Here is a 23,791-nt window from a genome sequence, read left to right as displayed (position 1 = left end):
AAGACATGATATGAGTTTTACCGAAAGAATTGTTCATGCTACATACTACTAATTGTTTTACATTTGCCTTAAGTTGGTGCAAATGAAATGTCCAATTTTTCGTCTGGCGCAAAATTTCCTTTATAATGAGATCAATGTGTACATCAAGGCCACGCATAAGACGTCACAAACTCAATACATGCTCAGAAAAAAAGTTAAGGATTGGAAGGAACTTTGTTGTTGAACAAATTAGGATTAGGAATTAGATTCTGGGGCTGCGTTCGCTAACGATTACGATAATTTTGGCACCATTCGGGAGTCGGGGCTCAGGTCAAGATCAATTACTACCAGTTTCAATAGAATGAAAATTAAGGCTTAGATTTCTGTGATATGTCATATTTCTATCCTGACCTCTTTTTACATTTCTAATTAAATATCAACACATTTCTGACCCTTGCAAACGCGAAACTGCGTTTTCATTAGCAATTTAAGAGCATATTTGAAACTTATTTTTGTTTTAGGTCTTGTTTGAGCCCGAAATAATAGAAAAAGATAGTTTTGGACATGCTTTAGGCGAATTTCACTTATTGTTCAGATCTGTATTTGCCAGTATTAGCAACAAGGTTATTTGGAACTTTGTTTCATAGAAATATTTGCTCTTGTACAGCAGTATTTGAAGGAAAACTGTACAGTATGAAGGGTAACGGTTATTGATCTGGCATTAACACTTCGATGAAAGAAGTTACTGTTTCAGCCTTTGTCCCTCTCTCTTTGTCCTTCCATCCAGTGATACCTGAAGTCCAGTTTCTCTGTTGAATAGTCGCTTAAAAGTTTCCCATCCATGTCCACGAGAGATTAAGCATACTTTCAATACAAGGAACAAAAGTAGTACTGTGAAAATATTGCTAAGCCACATTATATACGATCGCAAATACCACCACACGAGTATTTTATTTGGGCCATCGCCATACATTATCGCTGGTAGTAATTGTAAGATTCACTTTTCTCTACACAGAGAAAAAACGGATGTGTCGTTCGTAAAAACGTAGGTTACAGCGTAAATCCTGTAGTTTTTGGACTTAACGTACGACTATAAGTATCGTCTTGCAGAAAATGTCAGTTTTATAATACTCTCCGTATAAGAGTTCCATCTATACATATTTTCCATATAAAGGAAAGAAATGTACATAGGCGGTCAGGATCTCACATACAGATGAACGTATATAACATATAGCTTATGTAAGTAACTTACATATACGTATGTAAAATAAGGAAGACTGTTAGATGTCAAACATCCTGCAGCGGCATGATGTAACATCTAAGTAGGAAAAAGGTAGTATGTATGTAGCATATGGATAACGTACGTTCCGTACAGATTTCCGTAATAAACTTATGGATCCCGTATATAGAGCTGTCCGGATAACGGATTTTTCTCAGTGTACTGAGGGTGAGGATATTTTTCTACTATGAGAGTTATTTGACATTGTTAGAGGTATTTTGTCAAAGAATCTGGCATCATTGAGTATAGTTTCAAGATGCCTAAAGATAGGTACTCTAGTGGTTTTGAAATTACGCGACTTCATGTTATATTGTAGGTCAGATTTTGGCATTTTCAGGGGATAAACGTATATATATATTTAAAGTTTTTTTTAAGGTCACAGAAACCCGATCCCTAGTAATAAGAGTGGAGATGAAAGCTATTCTTTAAACGTTGAATCCATGTCAGAAACCTTTTCTCTCCACTGTTAATGTTTCTTTCTCTATGATCATAAGGAGCATCTTTAAACCGTAAAGAGTATATTTCTGCCTCTTCTGGTTTCAATAAGTGGATAAAGAGTGGACATATAATCTAATCTCGTGATGCTCACAAATCATTTCTCCTTAATCGCTTATCATTTTTGCTCTATAAGACAGAGAGGAACCTTGTCCTTGGAATGATAATCCACATAATAAAAAATTTCGATATTTGGTACTGTTTTTGATGTATGAGTATTAATATAGCAAATTAGGGTAATCATTGAGCAATAGACGAAAGAGGTAGTAAGATGCTATGATGATCAATTCGGAATCCAATTACGGTGTTAATAGAGTGGTAAGAAATAAAATTGATATTTTAAAAAATCTCGCTATAACCTATCGTTTTTGCTCTGATTGCTGTCGACAGACGGACGGATAGATTCGTTCTCTAAGACTTCTCATATTAATACATACGCATAGCATAGGGTTTAGAGCTCTAACACAAGTTATTTGCAAGAGTTGGGTTCAAAATCAGGGTAACTAGATGTTCTTTCCATCTTTGGGTGGGTAAATATGATGTTAACTATGATGATTATGATTATGGTGAGATGTTTTCTTTTTTTAGTAAGCCGCTCGGTGTGTCATTCTCTCGCTGTTGCAGCGTTTATATAGCCCTTCCTTAAACATTGTATGTATACAACCCAATATTGTTTATTGTATTGTGGGTTGCATAACAGTTAAAGACACGGAGGGGATTTAAATTTAGAAATGCTTGGATCCCGGCCATTTTAAATGTATTTTTAAAATTTTGTTACCCAGAAACTACCCTTTTAAAGTGAATGGAACTTTCAGATTCAATCGAATAAAAATGTACTAATATAACAGAAAAGCAGTAATGCACTTAGCATTGTTACCGTTGAATACACAGTGTTGCAAACTTTAAGGAATATTTTTTGTATGTTGGAAATCCAATCGAAAGACACATTGTCCGATAATTTCGTGTAAATTGCAAACAACCATACAACTAAATATAAATAAGTTTAAATATACACTACATATCACAATATGTCACTCCGCCCCCTCCTCTTCCTTTTGGTGACATGTTAGGTGCGAGGACGTTTAGAAGCGCGGCGCGATGGTTGAGAACTAGTGCTAAGAACAGCATCGAGTGTTGTTTTCGTGTCACTGTCGGAAGATTTTAGTTGTTCTAATATTGTAGCAATGTCTAAATATTAACGTATGATTAGCGTCATACTAAAGGCTTGACTACTGCAGGAAACATATGTTAGTAGACCTCTTTAGTATGACACTAATCACACGTCAGAACGACTCAGCATATGGTCTTTCATTTCTATCTTCTACAGTTAGCAACTTGACGGAGACAACAGTTTTTTCACCGAACTCTGGCACGTTGGCGAGAGAAACAGAACACTTGCTGGTCATTTAACTTCACAATTTGGCGTGATTATTGGACAGAGACGAGAAAGAAGCAAAATCATAGCTTCCCTAGTTGATTACGAGGGAATAATGATAAAAGTCAAGTTTACATCCTTCTGAAATATCAGCTTCATAAAGTTCGAAAGGATAGGCCTGCATCTTGTCTGTGTTCATTTCAAAGATGGCAAAAAAATCTCTGATCTGGGTACTTACTTCCAAAAATACCCAGTTCCGAACCCAGTTAAAATCGGGTATTTGGTTCCGGAACCTAGAATCGAGTACCTAGTTCCAGAACCTAGAATCATGTATCTGAGTTCGGAATTGAAAACCGGGTATCCGATTCCAGAACCGATAATCGGGAACCTGGATATCGGTGCGCGGAACCCAGACTTTCGGATATAGGTTCTAGCAATGTCTAGTTGATTCCTGATTATGTGTGTGTATATCACAGAGTGTTGTGTGGGGTAGAAGTGTTGATATTTCCTGCAGATCTTTTCACTTCCAAACATATATCAGAATGTTATCACTGAAATCAAAACACAACTACTAAATTCTAATTGTACTATTCTTACTCAGAAGAAAATGAACTTCCATCGTTTATTTAGGAAATGTTAGGACATTCATTAATTTTCCGTCTTTAACATGTTTTACGGGAGATTCTGAACTTTCCTGTGACAATTGAATATACGTATCTAGAAATTTCATGTTGTTTTCTGCCGATTGACTCCATAAAATAAAAATATTTAAAAATAAGTTTTCCCTTTTTTCCCCGCGTACTCTTCACTTTTCAAAAGCAGCCACTTTTATACTGTAGAGTTAAGGTTTTTCCTCCATATTTTTAATTTGAAGAAAATTGATAATGATAATTTTATCCGTATTTCTTCTAGACATATGAAATTAATCAATGAAAATAGTAGGTTGTTGTACGATAGCAATATGTAATTATCCCATAATGTACCCAGTATTGTCGTCTGAGATTTTGCCAGAGGGTTTGACAAATTGATCACTGACATAAGACTTGCACTTTTTTCACTAGTTCGGTAGTGAAATCACTAAATCTAGTACGAAATTACTAACAGTGACATCCCTGTTGAGGGAGAACAATAGTTTGAAATATATCGAAAGATCTTAGAACGGACTGTGCGTTAAGGCGAATGGCATTTAGGATTGTCCCAGCCAATGGTTTCCTAGTTCTGTTTGCAGTAAATGTGCCTTCGGGGGCGAAGGAGGTAGAAGGGACGGGGAGAGAGAGGATGGAAAGCGGTTTTCAATCACGTTATTGGAGGAATAGATACGACATGTTTAATAAAAGTTGAGGTCAGTGTTCCTATCTCTGTTACTTTTTTCTATCTGAGGCATGCTGAAATTCAAGTACTATTAACAATTAAATAAAGAAACGCATAATGTACATAAAAGTTAAGAAATATATCAAAGAGACACCAAAAACTGGGTAACTAAAAATCTGATTTGCAAATATTAGATGCGCTTAAGAATGTTGCTATAAATTGATAATATCGATAGGTTAAACAATTGACGTTCGGAGGTGATATAATACTTCTAGTTCGCTAGAGCAATGACAATTTTGCCAATTGATATTCAAGTGTTACGGATGCCAAAGGCTTGCCGGAGTAAAGCCAGTTATCTTGTATTAAGAGTTTCGGAGATAAGAAATTGTCTGTCTTTCAGTTTATTTTTGGCTTACCACACCATTTCCCTGTATCGATATGACACAAATTTCACAATTTAAGGCTTGCATCCTTCAACCATCACACCAGCAACAGTCCTAGAGCTGCGCTTTATTCTGAGACGAGAAAGTTCACTTACACGAGCTGGGATCAAATTACGAATCAGTGGTGAATGCCCTACTATTGGGCTATCGCGGCCCCGTCACTAGACATACACTGTACGTAAGACTAGAAATATGTTATTATCATTTAGAAGTGTATATGATAATCTGCTTAATCTTGAATAATCACAAATTATCACCATGTTTTCGTGATTTTAATTCTAGGATTTTTTTAAAAAAACATGCGAGTATTCAATCACCTACTTAGTTTAAATTTACTATTATCATGAATACCAAGATTTGAGAAAGATACTAAAAACTGACGATTACGTTCGCAGACATGTGTCTGCTGAAGCTCTTTGAAGAGCCTTTTCGTAGCTATACACTAAGAGAAATCGTGTCTCCTTACAGATTGGAGAAAAGAGTTTTACACGGCTAGTGTACAATTTCTGATTGAACCAATCTACATTATTCGTACGTTGTACGTATTTAACTCCCCTTAAGCGAATGACTCCTCAACATACGGCTGTAGCATATGTAAACTTTTACCAGAATTCTATTGGTATACACAGTATACGTATAACTAGGAGGTATCTACGGGGAATGCATAGTACCAAAAAATTGAACCATACTGACAGACTGACAGGGAATAAGAAACCGTTATTGATCAGGAAGCACCTTTACTTCACGTAAACTTCCAATTTTGTCAAGTGTAATATCTTTGCCGTCAGTAGCCTACATTACATACAGTTGCCGCTGTTAGTGGCACGGAGCACGCTGCTCTCCCAGTTGTGATTTGGTGATTGAATCTGAAAGAGAGGTCATCATTTGGTATTTTCCTGTTGTCTAGTGCCTCTTTCACAGTTCTGTTACAAAGCTACTAGTCTTTTAAATAGGGATTGTACTCTTTACAGCACCGAGTTCCCTTACACAGTGGTTCTTATTCTATCTCTCGAATAAACGCTTAGCATATAACTACTCTCTTTTTTACTTCCTTGATTGTAAGTCACGGTGACTTAGTGGTAGAGCTTGCAACTCTGACCCGTGGGGTCCCTAGTTCGATCCCTGCTCCCACCAACATTTTTTCTTATATTAGTATCTAGCGTCTGCTGTACGTACAGTTAATTACGATGCTGTATCCACACTCTTCAGACAGCAGTCGATGTTCCACAGTCGTGAGTACGTACGTGTTCGTCAGATGGCTCTCTATGTTCATTACATAGCGTTTAATACTGCTACCTGCTTAGTTCAGAAGTTACCAGATTAACGTGGCGTGCATCCAGATTAAGGCTGTTTTATTCCTGTCTGTGTGTAGTTAGCCTACACCTCTTCAGCATGGGAACTCTGGGTTCGACTTCCAGCTGAAGGGCATATAGTTCGGATTCCGCACTAACCTGTATGAACGAGACCCTAAACTCTTAACCAACCTACCAATTAAGTATACTAGGTATTATAACTTATTTGTATCTAATTCAGTCAACTGATAACGTAACGTTCCAGTAAAACCATCCCAATATTTTATACGGTGGATTAATATTTCTCCTTCTTTTCATGCATATAATAATTACCTTTAAATTGATTTTGAACATATTGTGTATACCTTCAGCTGAATAATTTATATTATCAATTCATATTTTATTTTGTTTACTAATAGGAACTGATTACAACTTTATACATCGGATTCCTTGGCCTGATATTTGCTTCCTTCCTTATTTATTTGGCGGAGAAGGACGACAATCCAGAAAAATTCGGAAACTTCGCTGCTGCCTTGTACTGGGGTGTGGTAAGTACGAACATTTTTTTTTTTCATTAAATCTAATTCTATGCTTTTACTAACATCAAAATAAAAAGGTATTGGTTTAAACTAGTTAAGCTGCAATATTTAATGAATGATCATACAACAAGAAGACGAATTGTTATCTATATAAATAAGAATGAATGTAGTAGTGTCTGGCGGCAACTTTTCCTAGATTTTGCACTGATTTTGTTGGATTTTAGCACATACGTAGGTTTTTATGACATTACTTTTTTCGACAGTGTTCCACTAGAGGAAGATGCTCCTAGCAATGGCATTCCAAAGCTGACATATGGGGCAAAATTGAACGACGATGGATTCATTTTGTTTATTTAAATTGCATAGCAATCTTATTCTTTAACCTATTAAACACATTTAAACCTTATTTCTAGAATTTTAACTTCATTGATTATATTATGACCAACTGTAATTATGGTTCTCTTATAAATAAGAAACTACAAGATTACAGTATTAGCTAAGAGAATAATAATGGTTAGGAGTTTATGCAGCCGAGTTCGAGAGAAAAGTGTTAAAAAACAGAAAATGCCGATTTGTCTTTACTGGTTTGGTTAGTCTGTAAAAGCACTTCATTTTGATTAGCCTAAATACAGGATATTCTGTTTAGTTTAAAGATTACTAGCTGAACTTCGGCGTTGCTGCATCAATGTAAGAGAAACATATAAATAACGAAAATCTATGCTTCTGTTGTTATGAGTAAAATGATTAAATAACAAGGAGCAACGCCTTCGGAGTTGTTCCTGTCAGTGAGTGGGATACATAAATAATTAACGAAGCCCTAATGAAATTAGAGCGCAACTTTGACTAAAAATACACATGTTCTATAAACATGGAAACTAGAGATATATGTGTATTTTATTAATTCAGAATATGCTCTGACAATCTATGAAATTATATGCACAGTTAGGATTTAACACTGAATAGTAAATATTCTGGATGACACATTCAACCAACATTATTGGCTCATGGTTTACAATGGTTTACACACGGTTAACAATGTAATTCAACGTTGTACAAATAACTTAGTATTCAGAGAAAATCAAACAGGTTGTCTTTTATCTCCTATTAAACTGACCTTTTGTTTAAGAATAATTTGACTTTAGCATCTTAGCCTTCCTCGGTCAATACCATTTTAATTATATCAAAGTTTTGATCAATCGTGGTCAGAAACAGAAACTACTGTGAACTAATGAAAGCAGAACTACAAGTTGTAAATTTTGACATGTCTTGCAAAGATTTTTTGAAAGTATAAAAAAGAATGTAGGACTGTTAAGAAATATCGAAAGAAAGGTCTTTATTAAAATACAGTTAAAGGGAAATAAAGATTATATTTGTGTAATCTTTGGGTGAATTTGAGTTTAGAGTTCCTTTCAACACAGAAAATTTCAGAAGAGAATATGCTACTTAATGTGAAATTCAAACTACGTGATCTCCCCGGGATTTAATATAAATGTTTGTGTTTTGTGTGTTGCAATTATTTTTAGTTGCAAACTGGAAACTGTCCCAGTAACCAATTAAAATTATTCTACATTATTATGAGAAACCATACACTTGTATGTGTCTGTTATTTGAAAATTTCAAATATCACGTATCTTCTTTTTTCGCCCTAAAAATAGCAAAATCTTCGTTTTTGTCATCGGAAAAATCTGGCAATCCCACTTTCTGACAACGAGGCTCTGTGTGAACTCGACAGTTTAAAGTGGGGTCTGAACAACTATAATCAGTGATGGTTTTATGGGGTGGCCCGGAGGCAAACTCCCCCGGCTATGGAATTCCCCCACATTCTGTAAAAATGGGTAGTCATCACAAACATAGAATTATAGTTAAACTTGGCATGGCTATTGGAAACAAAATTCTTGTTACACAAATGATATTAAAATTACCTCCTATTTTACCAGAATCAACTAAGAAAATTCTTATGTGCTACATAAAACATATTACATAGTTAAATTTGATTTAAACTACTCGCTGAGCAAAACAATACGTATATTTTAAAAATTATCAACGCGTAACAGTTTCGCCAACTATGCCAACTATGCTTCATCAGACACTATGAATATACAGGTAGTGACAATTTTAATATATAAGAGACAGTGAAAAATCCTTGAATCCTGATTGGTTACACAAAGCTACAACAACCAATCCCCTTACATCACACAAAAAATCAAAAAAACAGAAACAAAAAAGGGGTCGATATTCCCCTTCCCCTTTCCCTTGTTGACATCATATATATTCATTTCTAGTAACTAGGACTAATCTAATTAACAAAATATCCTTTACTATGAACTTCTTAAGTATAAATACTAATAATATAATACAAATAATAAATAAATAACACTAAATTTACTAAAATAAAAATGCACATTTAATCTTTAAGATTCCTTAATAATTTATTCCACTGTTCATCGATTTTAAGTCCAGTGTTCCAGTTCATAATTCTATCGTCGTCTATTTCAATATATATCTTGCTTCTTTCGCTTTTCTAACCTTCTCTCCTTTTGGCCCACTACTTTCACTTCACTGCTATTAACTGAAAGTCTCGTGTCTCTTATGTGCTTGTAGATTGCATTTCTTTCTCACGTTAATGATTTTTACAATAAACGTACTGTTTTGTTCAGCGAGTAGTCTAAATCAAATTTAAGTCTACAAAAAGCAAAACTTGGACAATGGAAAATATTATATAATTATCGGTTTCATAGTTACACGAATAATACACATACTTGCATCAGGTCTGTGAAGTTGGCCTACCCAAATTAGCTTACCCACTTTTATTTACATAAGCCGTTAGTTCCTCGTTAGTTCTTACTAAAATTACGTTAGTTCCGCAATTTTAAAGAAATTATACACAAAAACCAATGGTTAGGCCAACTTCACGTGTGAAGTTGGCGTACCCAACAAGCTTTTCCACATTTTTCGGCATAAATCGTTAGTTCCTCGGTAGTTCCCGTTAGTTCTTACTAAAGTTCCGTTAGTTCCGCAATTTTATATATATTAGAACATAAACAGAAATGTGTAGGTAGGCCAACTTTACATGAAAAGTTGGCGTACCTAACAAGTTTTCCCACATTTTTCGGCATAAATCGTTAGTTCCTCCTTAACTCTTAACAAAAGTTCCGTTACCTCCGCGATTTTGTACAAATTAGAGCATAAACAAAAATGTGTGTGTAGGTTAACTTCACATGTGAAGTTTTCGTACCCAACAATCTTTCTCAGATTGTTCAACATCAATCGTTAGTTCCTCGTTAGTTCACGTCAGTTCTTACTGAAGTTTCTTGGGGTCCCTGGTTTGATCCCATCTCGCGCCGTGTGGACTTTATGGTTAACAAAGGCCGTGCTCGTGAGTTTTCTCGGGGTTCTCCTGTTTCCTTCCACTTTCATTCATTTCTCATAATCATCGTCTCCTTTAGCCTAACCAGCATAATCGTGGGAGGTAAAACTCGAACATTTCATTTCATTTTTACTAAAGTTTCGTTAGTTACAGACTTGTTTATTCGAAAGATGTCATATCATGACAGTAGCATTCAACACTAAGGTACTTTGTATCAGGCCCGTGATGGGATACTAACGAGGGTGGTGGACAGGTCTACCAAGAGGGCGCCCATACAAACGTGAATATATATCGGGTGTTCTAAAAATGGCGCCTACGGACCACAAAGCATTATTCTACACGTCAAAATAAAGCTATATATATATATATATATATATATATATATATATATATATATATATATATATATATATATATATATATATTTGTATACCTCTCGAGTCATCGTCTGGAGACATAAATTGCACTATGTGACAACGTCGCAAATAAAGAACCATAGAATAGATCAGTGGTGCAAATAACCGCTCACTCACTCGCCCGGAGCGAATGGTTCATCGTTGCGGGCGAGCTTTAAAACAGTAAAAATTGTAAAAGTCACAATTGGGATGTGGAATGTGGGCTAGTAGCATTTTTCTTGGGCTAGTAAAATTTTGTTACTTATTTGCATCCCTGGATTAGATGTACCAATCTATCAAATAGTTATATCGATTCTTTCCAGATGGCAACTAAAGTCTATATTGATTGATACTAGCATCACTTATTAGTGTAGCAATCGATTTAACTGCTTTGTTGTATTCGTAGGGTAATGCTAATGACTCCAAGTTACTCTGCGACGTTGCTACATTGTGAAATTTTCATTCCCCAGAGCAGCTGAAGGAGGCACCGGAGGGCATTTCATCACATAGAATTTCGCTTTATTTTGACCTGTAGAAGAGTGCTCTGTGGTCCGTGGGCGCCATTTTTAGAACACCCGATATTCTATATATATATATATATATATATAATGTGTGTGTGTGTGTGTGTGTGTGTGTGGTGTAACTTAATTAATGTTGTAAACGGGAGGTAGTTCCTGTCCCCGAGATAAAACGACAAGTATACACCAACCTGGGTGCTTCCTTTCGGCGCCTTGATCACCTGAAAAATTGTCAGAAAAATGTAAAAATAGCCATAAATCAAGAACAAAATATCAGATTGAAATCGGGCAAAAGAGAATGTCCATTATTTTTAGTCCTTGATTGCATTAGTGTACAATCGGATGTAGTGCAGTGGCGGTTTAAGGGTAACTCCGAAAGAAATTGGAATATTCCTTTGAGTATTTTATCAAACATTGAATGAGGATAATGAAAAACAATCAAGTACAAGATTTCAACAATCAAAAGTAATAGGACATCGTTCAAATTAGAACACTTAGAATTCGAAAGAGAGATACACATGTGTGATTGATCTATTTTATCTCCATACAGAATAAACTCTCGGAAGAAGAGTTTAAAAGAAAAGAAATCTTTAACGTATCACACTTATTTATATTTTCTAGGCTAATGGTAACGGATGATAAATTAACGGTTTTCTGTACAAGTTAAAAGTGTGTGAAAATGGAAAAAAATAACTGTGATCCAGATTAGGTTTAAAACAATTGTTCATAGGACAGTCAGGCGGCAAAGATCACGTATGATGAACGATTCTTCACGTAACAACAGTGATTCCCACAAATTATGTGAATACAATTTGGGCGAAAGTAAACTGCATTGAAAGATTTTCCCCCTTGTAATACGAAATTCCGTGGAAGATAATAATTCCGAGCACAGAAGCAATGAAACTCGACCAAACACAAGTTCTTGCGCGTGTTGTACAATGCTATAAAAAATAAAGATTCAAACTACCGATTTATTCTGTTTCGTACAAATTAGGATAACTGTGAAATACTCAGAGGCATTTTGTACAGTATTTGTGCAATGCAGTATATTTACAAGAGACAGCTGGGATAATAGTTCACAGTCTATTGTCGACCGTTGATTGCATTGCAAAGATGATATCGGCAAAGCAAATTGTTCCGCGGGCGTTCGAACCCACCTTAAATTTCGGAGATGACTGCCGCAGCTATATTAACTCGAGCAACGAGTTCTTCCGTGGCTGGTGTTGCATACAAAAGGTGTTTCAACCCTTCCTCCCCCCTCCAAAAAAAAGAAAATCAAGTGGTGTGAGGTAGGGTGAACGAGGCGGTCATAACACATGTCATTCTCTCACAATCCAACGATCTGGGAATGTTTCATTTAGGTAGGCCTGCATATTTCTGTCAAAATGTGCAGGTGCACTGTCATGCTGGGATTACTAGTCTCGGGATGGTCTCTGATCATTCCCAGTATGCTGTCTTCAAATTCAACTGTCCACATGGTGCGATTTCCTCCGATATCATGCAGGAGAAATTGAAGAGACCCTATCTTTCGAAGGTGAATATGGAAGCGTGGAAAAATCCAGGGAAAGTTATACTCTCCTTTTAGGACGACGGTCACGATATAAACGCCTCACCTCTGGGATATTTCCCCTTGCCTCTCCATAAATGAGGTGCATATTTGCCAGCTCGTGGACAGAGTAATCTGCTATTGCATAGACACGTACAGATTAATACAACCAATTTTTACTTAAACATCAACATCTACACCTTTACACAACCGTGAATACCTGATAACAGCCCTCTACCATTGATTGCAACACATCCTATCCTGTTATACAGCAATTCCACACATAACACCAGAGCATTGGACTATGTATATCATTCACAAGTTGCGTAGGTGCCTACTACAACACAGCCACGCTAATTGACGCCATTCCATAACATATCTGCGAGACAGCCTTCTGCGAACCACTCGCAATTAGCACACAAGGGACGACAGTTAAGTAGTGTGCGACCAAAGCACGTCTACACCTTAGTGAAAGTACTATGAATTACTAAGTGCTACTTGTTATGTAGTGTAGCAATGTAGTTTTTCGTAGCTCAGGGATAAGGGGCGGTTTGCCAACTCCAAGGGAGGGGAAAAGCCCCTCGAAAGTAATTCTGGAAAAAAATTCACCTAACGGATAAATCAAGTATACTGTTCCATCGCATTTCTTTGTATCGTTATGCAACATTTGTTTTGTCCATTTTTGTTGCTTCTATGCACAGAAGTATCATATTCCGCGGAATTAAATATTACGAGGAGGAAACCTTTTAACGCAGCTTACTTTTGCACCAATATGTATCCACGAAATATTTGGGAATTCCTGTGTCATGTGGAGAATACCTTGTACACTTTTTCATCACATATGATCTTTGCATTTTTGCATACTGCATGTTATGTTTCTTTACATGCCGCCTGACTGTCCTATGCACAGTCGTTTTAAACCTACTCTGAATCAAAGTTAACTTTTTCATTTTCGCACATTCGTAACTTGGACAGGAAGCCGTTCATTTATCATCCGTCAACATTAGCCTAGAAGATATAATTGTAATACGTTAAAAACTTTTTTTTCATTTAAATTCTTCTTCCAAGAGTTTATTCTGTACTGAGACAAATTAGATCAATCACACATGTGTAATTTTCTTTCTTTCAAATTCTAAGTGTTCTTGATTTTGACTTGATTTGATTACCTCCAAGGAGGTACTTTACACTGGCGTAGATGTTGAAATCCGCCTCGCCAACAACGCTAGAAAGGTGCTTCCACTAATTTGTTAGAAATTTGATGATCTTGATGTAAATGAAGAAATCTGGTGAAAATGATGAATTTGCCAAGTTTTATTGTTATGATTGTTTCAAGATTTATTTAATATTATATATATTTCTTCTCTCATCGGATGGATTCTCTCATCGAAAAATATGGCATATATGTCGTTAATGTAAATTTATTATTATTATTATTATTATTATTATTATTATTATTATTATTATTATTATTATTATTATTATTATTATTATTATTTCTTGATTACATCAAATAGAATATTTTTATATTTACTTGTGGTAGGACAGTTAAAGATAATGTGGTCTACATATATCAGCGTTTTGCTCTCCACACTAACATCCGGGGGTGTCTTTTTTATTTATTGAAATAAAAATAAATAATTCAGCTGGAGTTACTTCAGTGTGTAGGAGAAGCTTAAATAGGTTTATAATGCCCAAACGTTTCCAGTGTTGGATTTGCTTTCAAGACTTTTTACTTTGTGGATCTACGATGTCCAGGGCCGTGCTGGGATACTAATGAGGGCCGTGGAAAAGTCTACTAAAAGGGCGCCCATACAAACGGGAATATTATATATATATATATATATATATATATATATATATATATATATATATATATATATATATATATATATATATATATAGGGGGAGAGAGAGAGGGAGAGAGAGAGAGACTTGAAAGAAAGTATGGGTGCCATTTTATATCAAAATCACCATCAAATTTGTTTTAGTATGAACGTAAATAGCTAACCTCGAATCGAAATCCTCTTTACTACAGAAAAACTTTTTAGTTCCTGCAATAACATTTCTGTCAAATAAAAAGAAGCTAAATGTATCAACAACTTAATATAGCACGCCTATGGACCTAGGAGGCTCATTGCCGCGTTTAAAAAAGCTCTCCATTGATTTCTGTCCTTAGAAAACTGAACCCAGTCTCTACTTTATATTTCAATCTCTGCGAGAACCATTTTAATATTGTCCTCCCATCTGTGCTTCGGTCTTCCTAACGGTCAGTTTCCTATTTGGATTTCCAGTTACAACTTCGAAAGCGTTTCTAATTTCTTCCATTCTGGCTACATAACCTGACCATTCGAGCCTCCTAGACTTGATGACCCAACAATGTTTGGTAAACAGTATAAAATTATGCAGTTCCTCCTTATGAAATTTCCGCCTTTCCCCATTCCCGTTCCTTTTGGAGTTCAAATATTGGTTTAAGAATATTGATTTCAAATACTTTCAGTCTGCGATATTCCCATGTTTCGCAACGGTACAGCACAACAGGCATGATTATCGTTTTATATTTTGAACTACAAATTCCTCAACAGAATTAGCGACAAAAAATATTTTTAACTGAATAACAGCAAGAAATTTCTGCTTTCAGTTGACATCAAATTTTTTAGTGATTATGGTTTTGGTCTGTTGATAATGATCCTAGATATTTGAAAGTGTTCACTTTGTCGAAAGAAAATATTATTTGGTATTTTAACGCATCCATAAAATGCAGTATTACCATCCCGACAAACACCCATTTATTTAGTTTTCTTTGCATTTACTTTTAAGCCTATAAGAGCTCCTCCGTGGCTAAGCGGTTAGCGTACGCGTCTTTGGCGCGGGAGACCCGGGTTCGATTCCCGGCGGGAGCTCATGTGGTTCGGATTCCACGTTAATCAGTAGGTCCACGTCTCATATAGCCTCGCTGCTGAACGGGACGTAAAACTCAAAACCAAACCAAACTTTTAAGCCTATATCCCTGCAAGCGGTAATTAAGATTTCTGCATTCTTTTATATTATTCTATCATTACCTATTAAATTATATCATCGGCATACGCCATAACCTGGCAAATACAATTCAGCTCTAGGACTTGATTGCTGTCTTTGATTTTCCTTATCGTGTTCTCCAGAACAAAGTTAATTAATAATGACGACAACGCATTTCCTTCTTTCAGGTCATTCTCAACGTGAAAGCTCGTGGACAAGAATTTCTCTACTCGAACCTTACTTTGGGATTCATTTAAACATATCTTAATTAATCTACCTTTTCTGTAAGCATGTTGTACAATGTTTCCCTCCTACCAGAGTCTAAAGTCAATAATTGATGTGCCAGAATGTTGTATTCTCTCATTTCTTTTCAAGTATTAGTCGAATGGTAAATATCTGGTCGATAGATGATAGATTTTACCTAAATCCGTTCTGATAATCTCAAATAATTTCATCTGCGTATGGAGTCAATCTTGCTAATACAATGTTTAAGAGGATTTATTGGATGTTGACAGAAGAGAAATGCCTCGATAATTATTAAATCTGTTTTGTTGCTTTTCTTCTGAACTGGAACAATGATTGATTCTCTTCACTCTTGTGGTAATTCCTCCTTGTTCCAGATAATGAGAATAAATTTGTGTATCTTGCTCTACAATTTTTTCCTCCAACTAAAATTAAGTCAACCAGAATTTCGTCTACACCCGAAGATATGTGTTTATTTTTTTAAAAAATAGCGATTTCTATTTCTGTCTGGTTAGGTTCTGGAATATACGGTTATGCTGCATGCATTTCACTTTCTCCACGCGCATTAGTTTTTGGCTATGTGTTGAGCAAATCGTCAAAGAAATCTCTCCATTTATTTAAGATGCTATCTGTATCAGTGAGAACTGTTCCTTTAGGTTTCTTTAATATACAGGGTTTTTATAAAGTCTGGACGGATTTTATTTGCTTATAATTTTCATAAAAATGCTCATAATGAAATCAAATAAAGTGCAAACGGTAGCGGAAGGATTACATTTTAGTTGGCAACACTGTTAGATAAGCGGCAACTCTGAACACGTTGAGAGAGGAAGAGGGAGAGCAAGGGTTAGTTTCTTACCAAATTCCATCCATTGTTGTTTTCATTGTTGTTTCAATGTTGACTGTTAAAAGTAAGTTGTAAGCTGTATTAAAACCCAAAGGAATTTGAGACACATGAGAGAGATAGCCCTAAAGTGAACGTTTGGTGCGCTGTGTCCTATGATCATCTGATTGGACCGTTCTTTTTTGAAGAGGAGACCGTGAATGGAGATTCGTACCTGGATATGTTGCAGAAATACCTCATTCCGGAACTGGAGGCACGTGGAATCCAGAACGACATCGTGCTCTAACAGGACGGGGCACCCCCTCACTATGCAATCAAGGTGAGACAGTTCCTTGACGAGAAATTCCCTAACCGATGGATTGGCCGCGGAGGCCCGACCGCTTGGCCGCCAAGATCACCCGACCTTATCCCCTGGGACTTCTGGCTTTGGGGTCATGTGAAAACGGAAGTTTATGCAAAGAAGCCAAGTGGTTTGGAGAACTTAAAGGACAAAATCAGGGCGTCTGTGGCTGGCATTTCGGATCAAACACGGCGAAACGCTGTGAGTGGATTCCAGCGCCGCCTACGCGAATGTGTTGACGTAAATAGCGCCCAGTTGGAGGTGTGGCGGTGAATGAACTGAGCTGATGCAGATTACAGGTAAAAATTTAATCCTTCCGCTACCGTTTGCACTTTATTTGATTTCAATATGAGCATTTTTATGCAAATTATAAGCGAATTAAATCCGTCCAGACTTTATGAAAACCCTGTGTAAGCACGAAGTTGATAGCCTTTCTTAAGTTCGTTGATGCATTTATACATGCCCCGAATGTTTTTGTTTTCACTATTATCTTCAAGTTAATTAATTTTAGCTTTCAAAAATTGCGTTTCTTTGTTGTAAAAGTTTTGGAAGTTTTCCGCCAGATGACAATGAAATTTTATGTAGTTATTTCGTTCGAATTTTGAAGCCAACGCAGTTTCTTCTGTTTTCTCTTCTCTGCTACTTTAGTATATTTCTGGTTGAACCATGGTTTGTTCCTAAGTATTTCTGCGTGCTCCAATATTTCCTTTGCTGAAATTTTAATGTTATCTCTAATTTCAACCAAGTATCTTGAACACTAGTGCACTCCGAACCTTCTAAAACCGAGAATCTATTCGACACTTCAATCTGGCTCCCCTCTCACCTGACTCTCCTCTATTTAAAAAAAATTAAACCGCTCCGTTTTCAGATATTGAATATTTCCTTTATTCTACGATAGTCTCTCTCTTACTATCACAATCAACTTCTCTGAACTACCGAACATCAGTTGTGCTAGACTGTTCTTTTCTGTCTACTAAAACATGATCAGTTTGAATATGCGTATTTCCTTCTGATGAAGTCCAAGTATATTTATGAATGTCGCGATGTTGGAATTTTGTAATCTTCACGATAAGGTTTCTGGATATTGCACAGTTCACGAGTCTAACGCCGTTGTCACAACCTTTCTTATGCAAACATTTATTCCCTATAATCGGTTTGAAAATACCCTCTGGTCCTACCTTCGCATTGAAACCGCTTAACAGAATGTTTATATGGTATTGCAGGAGATGATCAAATATCCGTTCTATTCTTTCGTAAAAACTATTTTTTTAATCGCCATCCTTATTTTCTGTTGGGGCATGTGCATTTAAAACAATATTACACCATGGACCCTTAAGAGAAGTAAAAGAAAATCTATCATTAACAAATTCAACGTATGTAATTGCTGATATTACGTATTCGTTTGTGAACGGAAAGCCTTGTTTCTAGTTGGTAATTTTTAATTTGTTTCCGGTAAAATAACATAAAATTTTCCGACTTGACTCCTTCATTTCCTTCTCATCTAACTTCCTGATTTCCTACTAGGTACAACCTCTATTTCTAAACACATTTTTTTTAACCAATTTTAACGTGCCTGCCCTATAGAGACTTCTTATATTCCATGTTCCAAATCTCATGTCGATTTCACTTTGCCGAGTTCGTGCCAAGTTATCAGTTCTGATCCGAGGATTCTGTTAACTTATCTGAACAATCCTTTTTTTTTTTTTTTTTTTTTTTACAGGATGAGGCTGTTAGCCTCACACCCAATTCTCAAGCTGGATTATCACCCCTTGTCTGTCCGAGATTGCTTATTCAGTATATTCGCAGCTAACCTCTATATCCCAGAAGCCTTCAACTCGATCCACAACCTGAGCTCCTCCGTGGCTAAGCGGTTAGCGTACGCGCCTTTGGCGCGGGAGATCCGGGTTCGATTCCCGGCGGGAGCTCATGTGGTTCGAATTCCACGTTAATCAGTAGGTCCACGTCTCACATAGCCTTGTTGCTGAAAGGGACGCTAAACTGAAATTCAACTCAACTCACCTCGATCCACAACCTGAGGACGCGCCGTGGTGACAGTAAGAGCACATTTTACGGAAATTAATATAGCTATATTTCAGAAATACAACAGGTACTGATTATCCGAACACTGCTTTAAAACTCACAGGAACAATCAATATGCTCGGATATATGGATGCATATTAAGACTGTGAAAGCTTCGATGCCGTAAAAATCGTAAATTAGAGACTAGTGTCAGTGTAGTATTACATAAATGCATCGTACGTTTGACTATCCGAACTAATCTTGATGTATCACATTGTTTCGCTTTATAGCTATATAACTTTATAATATTTTTGTAAGTGATTATACTCTTTACCTGTTCTCTGCCAATAGCAACTGTATGAATTTATAAAACAAAACTGAAATACAGAAGAATAAAATTTTTAAAAAATAATGTGATATTTCGCAGGGCATCTTATGTGAAGGGCGCCTTGTATTCTTCACAGGTTCTATACTACCAGTCAGTATTTGAATTTATTAAACAAAGCTGGTATACAGGATAACTAAAACCACTTATCTATAATGTGATGTTTCGTAGGGCGCCTTATGTAAAGGGCGCACTTACCTTTTACGGGTTCCTCGCCAACAGTAACTGTGTGTATTTATTGTACAGAACTGTGCTATGCAGAAGAGTAAATAAAATTGTTCATCTTTGATGTGGTCTCGGAAGGGCGCCTAATGTAAAGGGCGCACTGCACCTTTCACGGGTTCTTTACCAATAAAAACTATAAGAATTTATTACTAAAAACTTGTACCTTTATTTATACTGTGATATTTCGGAGGGCGCACCGGGACACGTCCCGGTGGGCCAGCACGGGCCTGACGATGTCCCAATAATATTTACCGGGACCAATCCTGATTGTTTGCCTGTATTGATCTAAGAATATTTTAAGTTTATCTTTAATAACAGGCATAAAATTATCATATGGGAGTTTTATGTTAGCAGGTGAACCATCTCTAGCTGCTAATTTGGACTCTGTGTCAGTTATCTCATTAAAAATAATGTTATTATGGGCTTTTGTATATAAAAAATTGATTTCTACACCATTATAATTTAGAGATACTTTTAATCTGTAATTGAAGCCAAGTCGATCTTTTGTTCCAATGTATTGATGATAAACTAAGTGCTTCAGAGCAAATGCATGCTTTTTAAATTCGGTTCGTTTTTATGTATAATCGTGCTTGCCTAATAGCAAAAGGCGGAAGTTTATTGTTTTTTTGTTCCTGAGATATGTAGATAGCCATATTCTGAGTTTTAGAACCATTTGTACAGATTACCTTAGTATTTGCTGGAAATCTGTCAATATGTGCTTGCCAAATTGCCGGTATTATCTTGGAGGAGATATCAGATGATAGTTTGGTCGGGTACGATGGGATGATTGGAACGATTTTTGATGAAACAGTAGTGAACAAAACACAAAAACAGGGCAATAATGGAACATGCCTCAAAAATCCATGGGAGTCTATTTTAATAAGGTAATCATTTAATTACATTATCAGATAACATCTTATGTAACTTTTCTATGAAAGGTAATCCTGTTATTGCAAGACGCAAAAGAATAAACTTGTAATTTTTTTTTCCTTACTTGCAAATCTAATGGGATGATTGGGGCTTCTTCGAGTATTGCGTTTTTAGGACAGAAACTAGGTTGAGAAGAAAATAAGTATTACGCCTTTATATTCAATGTCAGTTAATGATTTTATGTTATCGGCCATTCCACGTAAATATGAGCCTAAGGACAGAAAATTGTTTTAAATATAAGTTGCTCGTTATTTATATAAAAATGACCAGAAAAGTTCAAAATTTACTATATAGATCGATTTCTTGTTAAAAAGTTTTAATTTTTGTCTTTTTGAGCGATTGAAATTCGATGCTGTACGAAGCCAGTCGAAGGGAGAATTTACCAACAATATTGGACACCCCTAAACAACACATGATAAGCATTTGATTCAGTTGCACTGCGGTGTAGACAAGCACGTACACCTTAGGAACTGAAGCTCAGAATCTTTAAATCTGTTAGTATATTAAGTAGTCTACTATTTGACTACTTTTGGTACCAACGTAATTATGTAACGCCCGTTACAAAAAAGATATTTTTTTCTATACAACTTGTACTAAAAGTCAGAAGTAGTCTATCTTTTGCAAAAATAAAAATGAGTACATGGTCAGTACAACAGGAAAATGAATATCATTATATTTCTCATTTAATAATCAAAAACTGCGTAACGGGTGTTACATTGCCAATGTAACGGGTGTTACACGTGAATTATTAGCTTGGTTTGACAGTGATATTTTGTACACTTAGGCTAGCTCTAAGACTCTAAAGAGGGAATTTGAAGTTAGTAAAGTTATAGAGGGCCCTCTTCTAAAGACGTGAATTATGGTAAGGGTGAACAATGTGCGAATTAAGATACGTTGAACCGGAGGTGATGAAGTGCACTCCAGAGAAAGTAACATCTAAGAGATATCGTGGGATGGGGGACTCCCTCTCATGCCCTCGTTAATCGCACATTCAGGGTAGTGATTAAATATCATAAAAGCATCATACTTCAATTGAATACTCATACATACTAGAAGTCTACTTACTTCTTTATCAGAAGTTCAATACGCTGCTATTGGAAGTCTTCGTTTAGCAAATCATTAGAGGCTGCTGCGCGACAGATTTTCATCAAGAAGCCAGAAAAACCCTACACTACAATTATGTGTGCACAGACTCCAAATGAAGTTGTGATCAGGCCTTTGCGGAAAGATGTTTGTGTTGGAATGTTGTCTTGCTGGCAATGAAAGATGAAATAAATAACAAAGACTATCGTCAAGTTGGAATCTGTCAAGGACTTAGGGATGAAAATGGTGATATTAGAGTTATGTTCTTGAAATCTTGTGGCAAAAAGGAATTTGAACTACGCCGAAGTTTAGAAAGTATACTAGTGACATGCCGTAAGGAGGGGTTAGCGGGGCGACGGCCCCGGATGCAGAAGAAAGGGGCGAAAAATTCGAAAGGAAAAGAAAAGGAAAGAAAAAAGAGAGAAAAAATACTTCACATGTCAGTACAAATTAGTATGCACTTAAATTCTCTTCCTGTTTTAGGAATTAGTCCTATAATGTTACTCATGTTAGGAAAATGCATTTGCTCATATATAAAATGGAAGGAAAAAATAATAAAAAAAATCCTCGAAATCAAGGAAAAGTAGGGTTATTTTTGAGAATTTTCTTACGGTTCACCCCAACCATAGTGTCGCTTTGCGGCTGGTCTGTCGACCTCACTAATATGTACGGGGACGCCGTCGTATACTCTCGCCCCGGGCGCTGATTTTCCCAGCACGGCACAGTATAATTCATTTTCATGACGTGATTGGTAAACTGCCAAATCCGATTATGAAAATTAAAGAATAACGTAAAGTTGTGTAGCAGTTTAGTTCCAGAGTTAATGTTACTGAAACATAAGAATTGACTTTTGTTGATGTTAAGTGTATCAACAGACCTACATATTTAATACTGAACCTTCCTACATTCTTCTGATTTATATGTTTATTATTTTGTGTTTTTATTTCCTATTTCCTATTTTTGTGTGTCTTTTTTATCTATTAACATTGTAATATTTTGTTCTTTACATAATATGTTCATTAAAATGAAGTTGGTTTAAGTTCATTCGCACCGTGTAACACCTGTTACAATTTGTGTAACACCCGTTACGGTATTGAACATTTAAAAAAAAAAAAAGCCATTACACTTATGGAATTTCTGTTTGTAATATTCACATCATACTTTCAGTAAAGTGCACAAACAATTGGAAACAAATTTTGAGCTTGACGTTCGCAGAGTTTGGCTTAACTTTACATGCATCTGAAAGTGCATGTCCAATTGCTGTAAGGCCCGTTACGCCACATTTTTCACTCTCACTGAGTTGTGGTATTATGTATATGTAACGAATTATGTGTTTTTACTAAAATAGACAGACAAACAGTGATGTTTCGAGGCAGTTTGATATATCTTGACTCAATAAGGACATTTCTATAACAATTTCTATTCGTCCAAATTTAACACCCGTTACGATGGAATGGCAGTTATCTTCTGGTATGGGAGAGAAGAATATCGCACCGTATATTAATTTCGCTTCTAAACTAAGTGTTCTTCCAACTTGAACGACGTATTATTATTTTTGATTCTTGAAATCTTGTACTTGATTGTTGTTCATTTCCCTCATTCAACATTTGATAAACCACTCAAAAGAATACTCCAGTTTTCTGGGGAGTCTCCCTTGCACTGTCACTACACTGTATCTGATTGTACACTAATGGAATCTACGACTAAAAATAATGGGCATTCTCTTTTACCCAACTTCGATCCGACGTTTTGTTCTTGAGTTATGGCTGTTTTAACATTTATCTGACAAATTTTCAGGTGATCAAACCGCCGAAAGAAGATATTTTTACACCCGGGTTGATGTATACTTTTCCCTTTATCTCGGTGTCAGGAATCAGCTCCGACGTTTGTTATATTAATTAAGTTACATTTTGTATATACACGGACGCCACTTTACGTGTTAAAACCAGCAAGTTTGTTTAGTAACGTAAATAGCTAAATTGTGAAAACGTCATTATTAGAGAAACGCTTTTTAGATCTTGAAATAATTGAAGAGCTTAATTCAAAAAGAGCCTAAGTCAAAAAAAAAAGTCAGTTTTTCAGGAGACGATTTTTTTTGTGTGTTTCCATCATTCTATTTCTGTGAAAGAAAAGTAATCTACATAAAAGAAAATGGGTAATTTGGGTAATTT

General features: G+C 36.0%; 1 protein-coding gene across 2 annotated transcripts in view; it reads left to right on the top strand.

Moving 5' to 3' along the window:
- LOC145683874 (potassium voltage-gated channel subfamily KQT member 1-like) overlaps positions 1-23,791 on the top strand; it is an 802,890-nt gene that overhangs the window by 530,949 nt on the left and 248,150 nt on the right. For both annotated transcript variants that reach the window (XM_081755499.1, XM_081755500.1), the window contains exon 5: positions 6,594-6,722. In XM_081755499.1, the coding sequence (XP_081611625.1) occupies positions 6,594-6,722 (129 nt within the window). The remainder of the gene's footprint in view (positions 1-6,593; positions 6,723-23,791) is intronic.

This window comes from Thermobia domestica, chromosome 4, assembly GCF_964235325.1.
Source record: "Thermobia domestica chromosome 4, izTheDome1.hap1.1, whole genome shotgun sequence".
Classification (NCBI taxonomy): domain Eukaryota; kingdom Metazoa; phylum Arthropoda; class Insecta; order Zygentoma; family Lepismatidae; genus Thermobia; species Thermobia domestica.
Note: the sequence above shows the minus strand (reverse complement) of the source record. Positions and strands in the feature narration are given on the sequence as shown.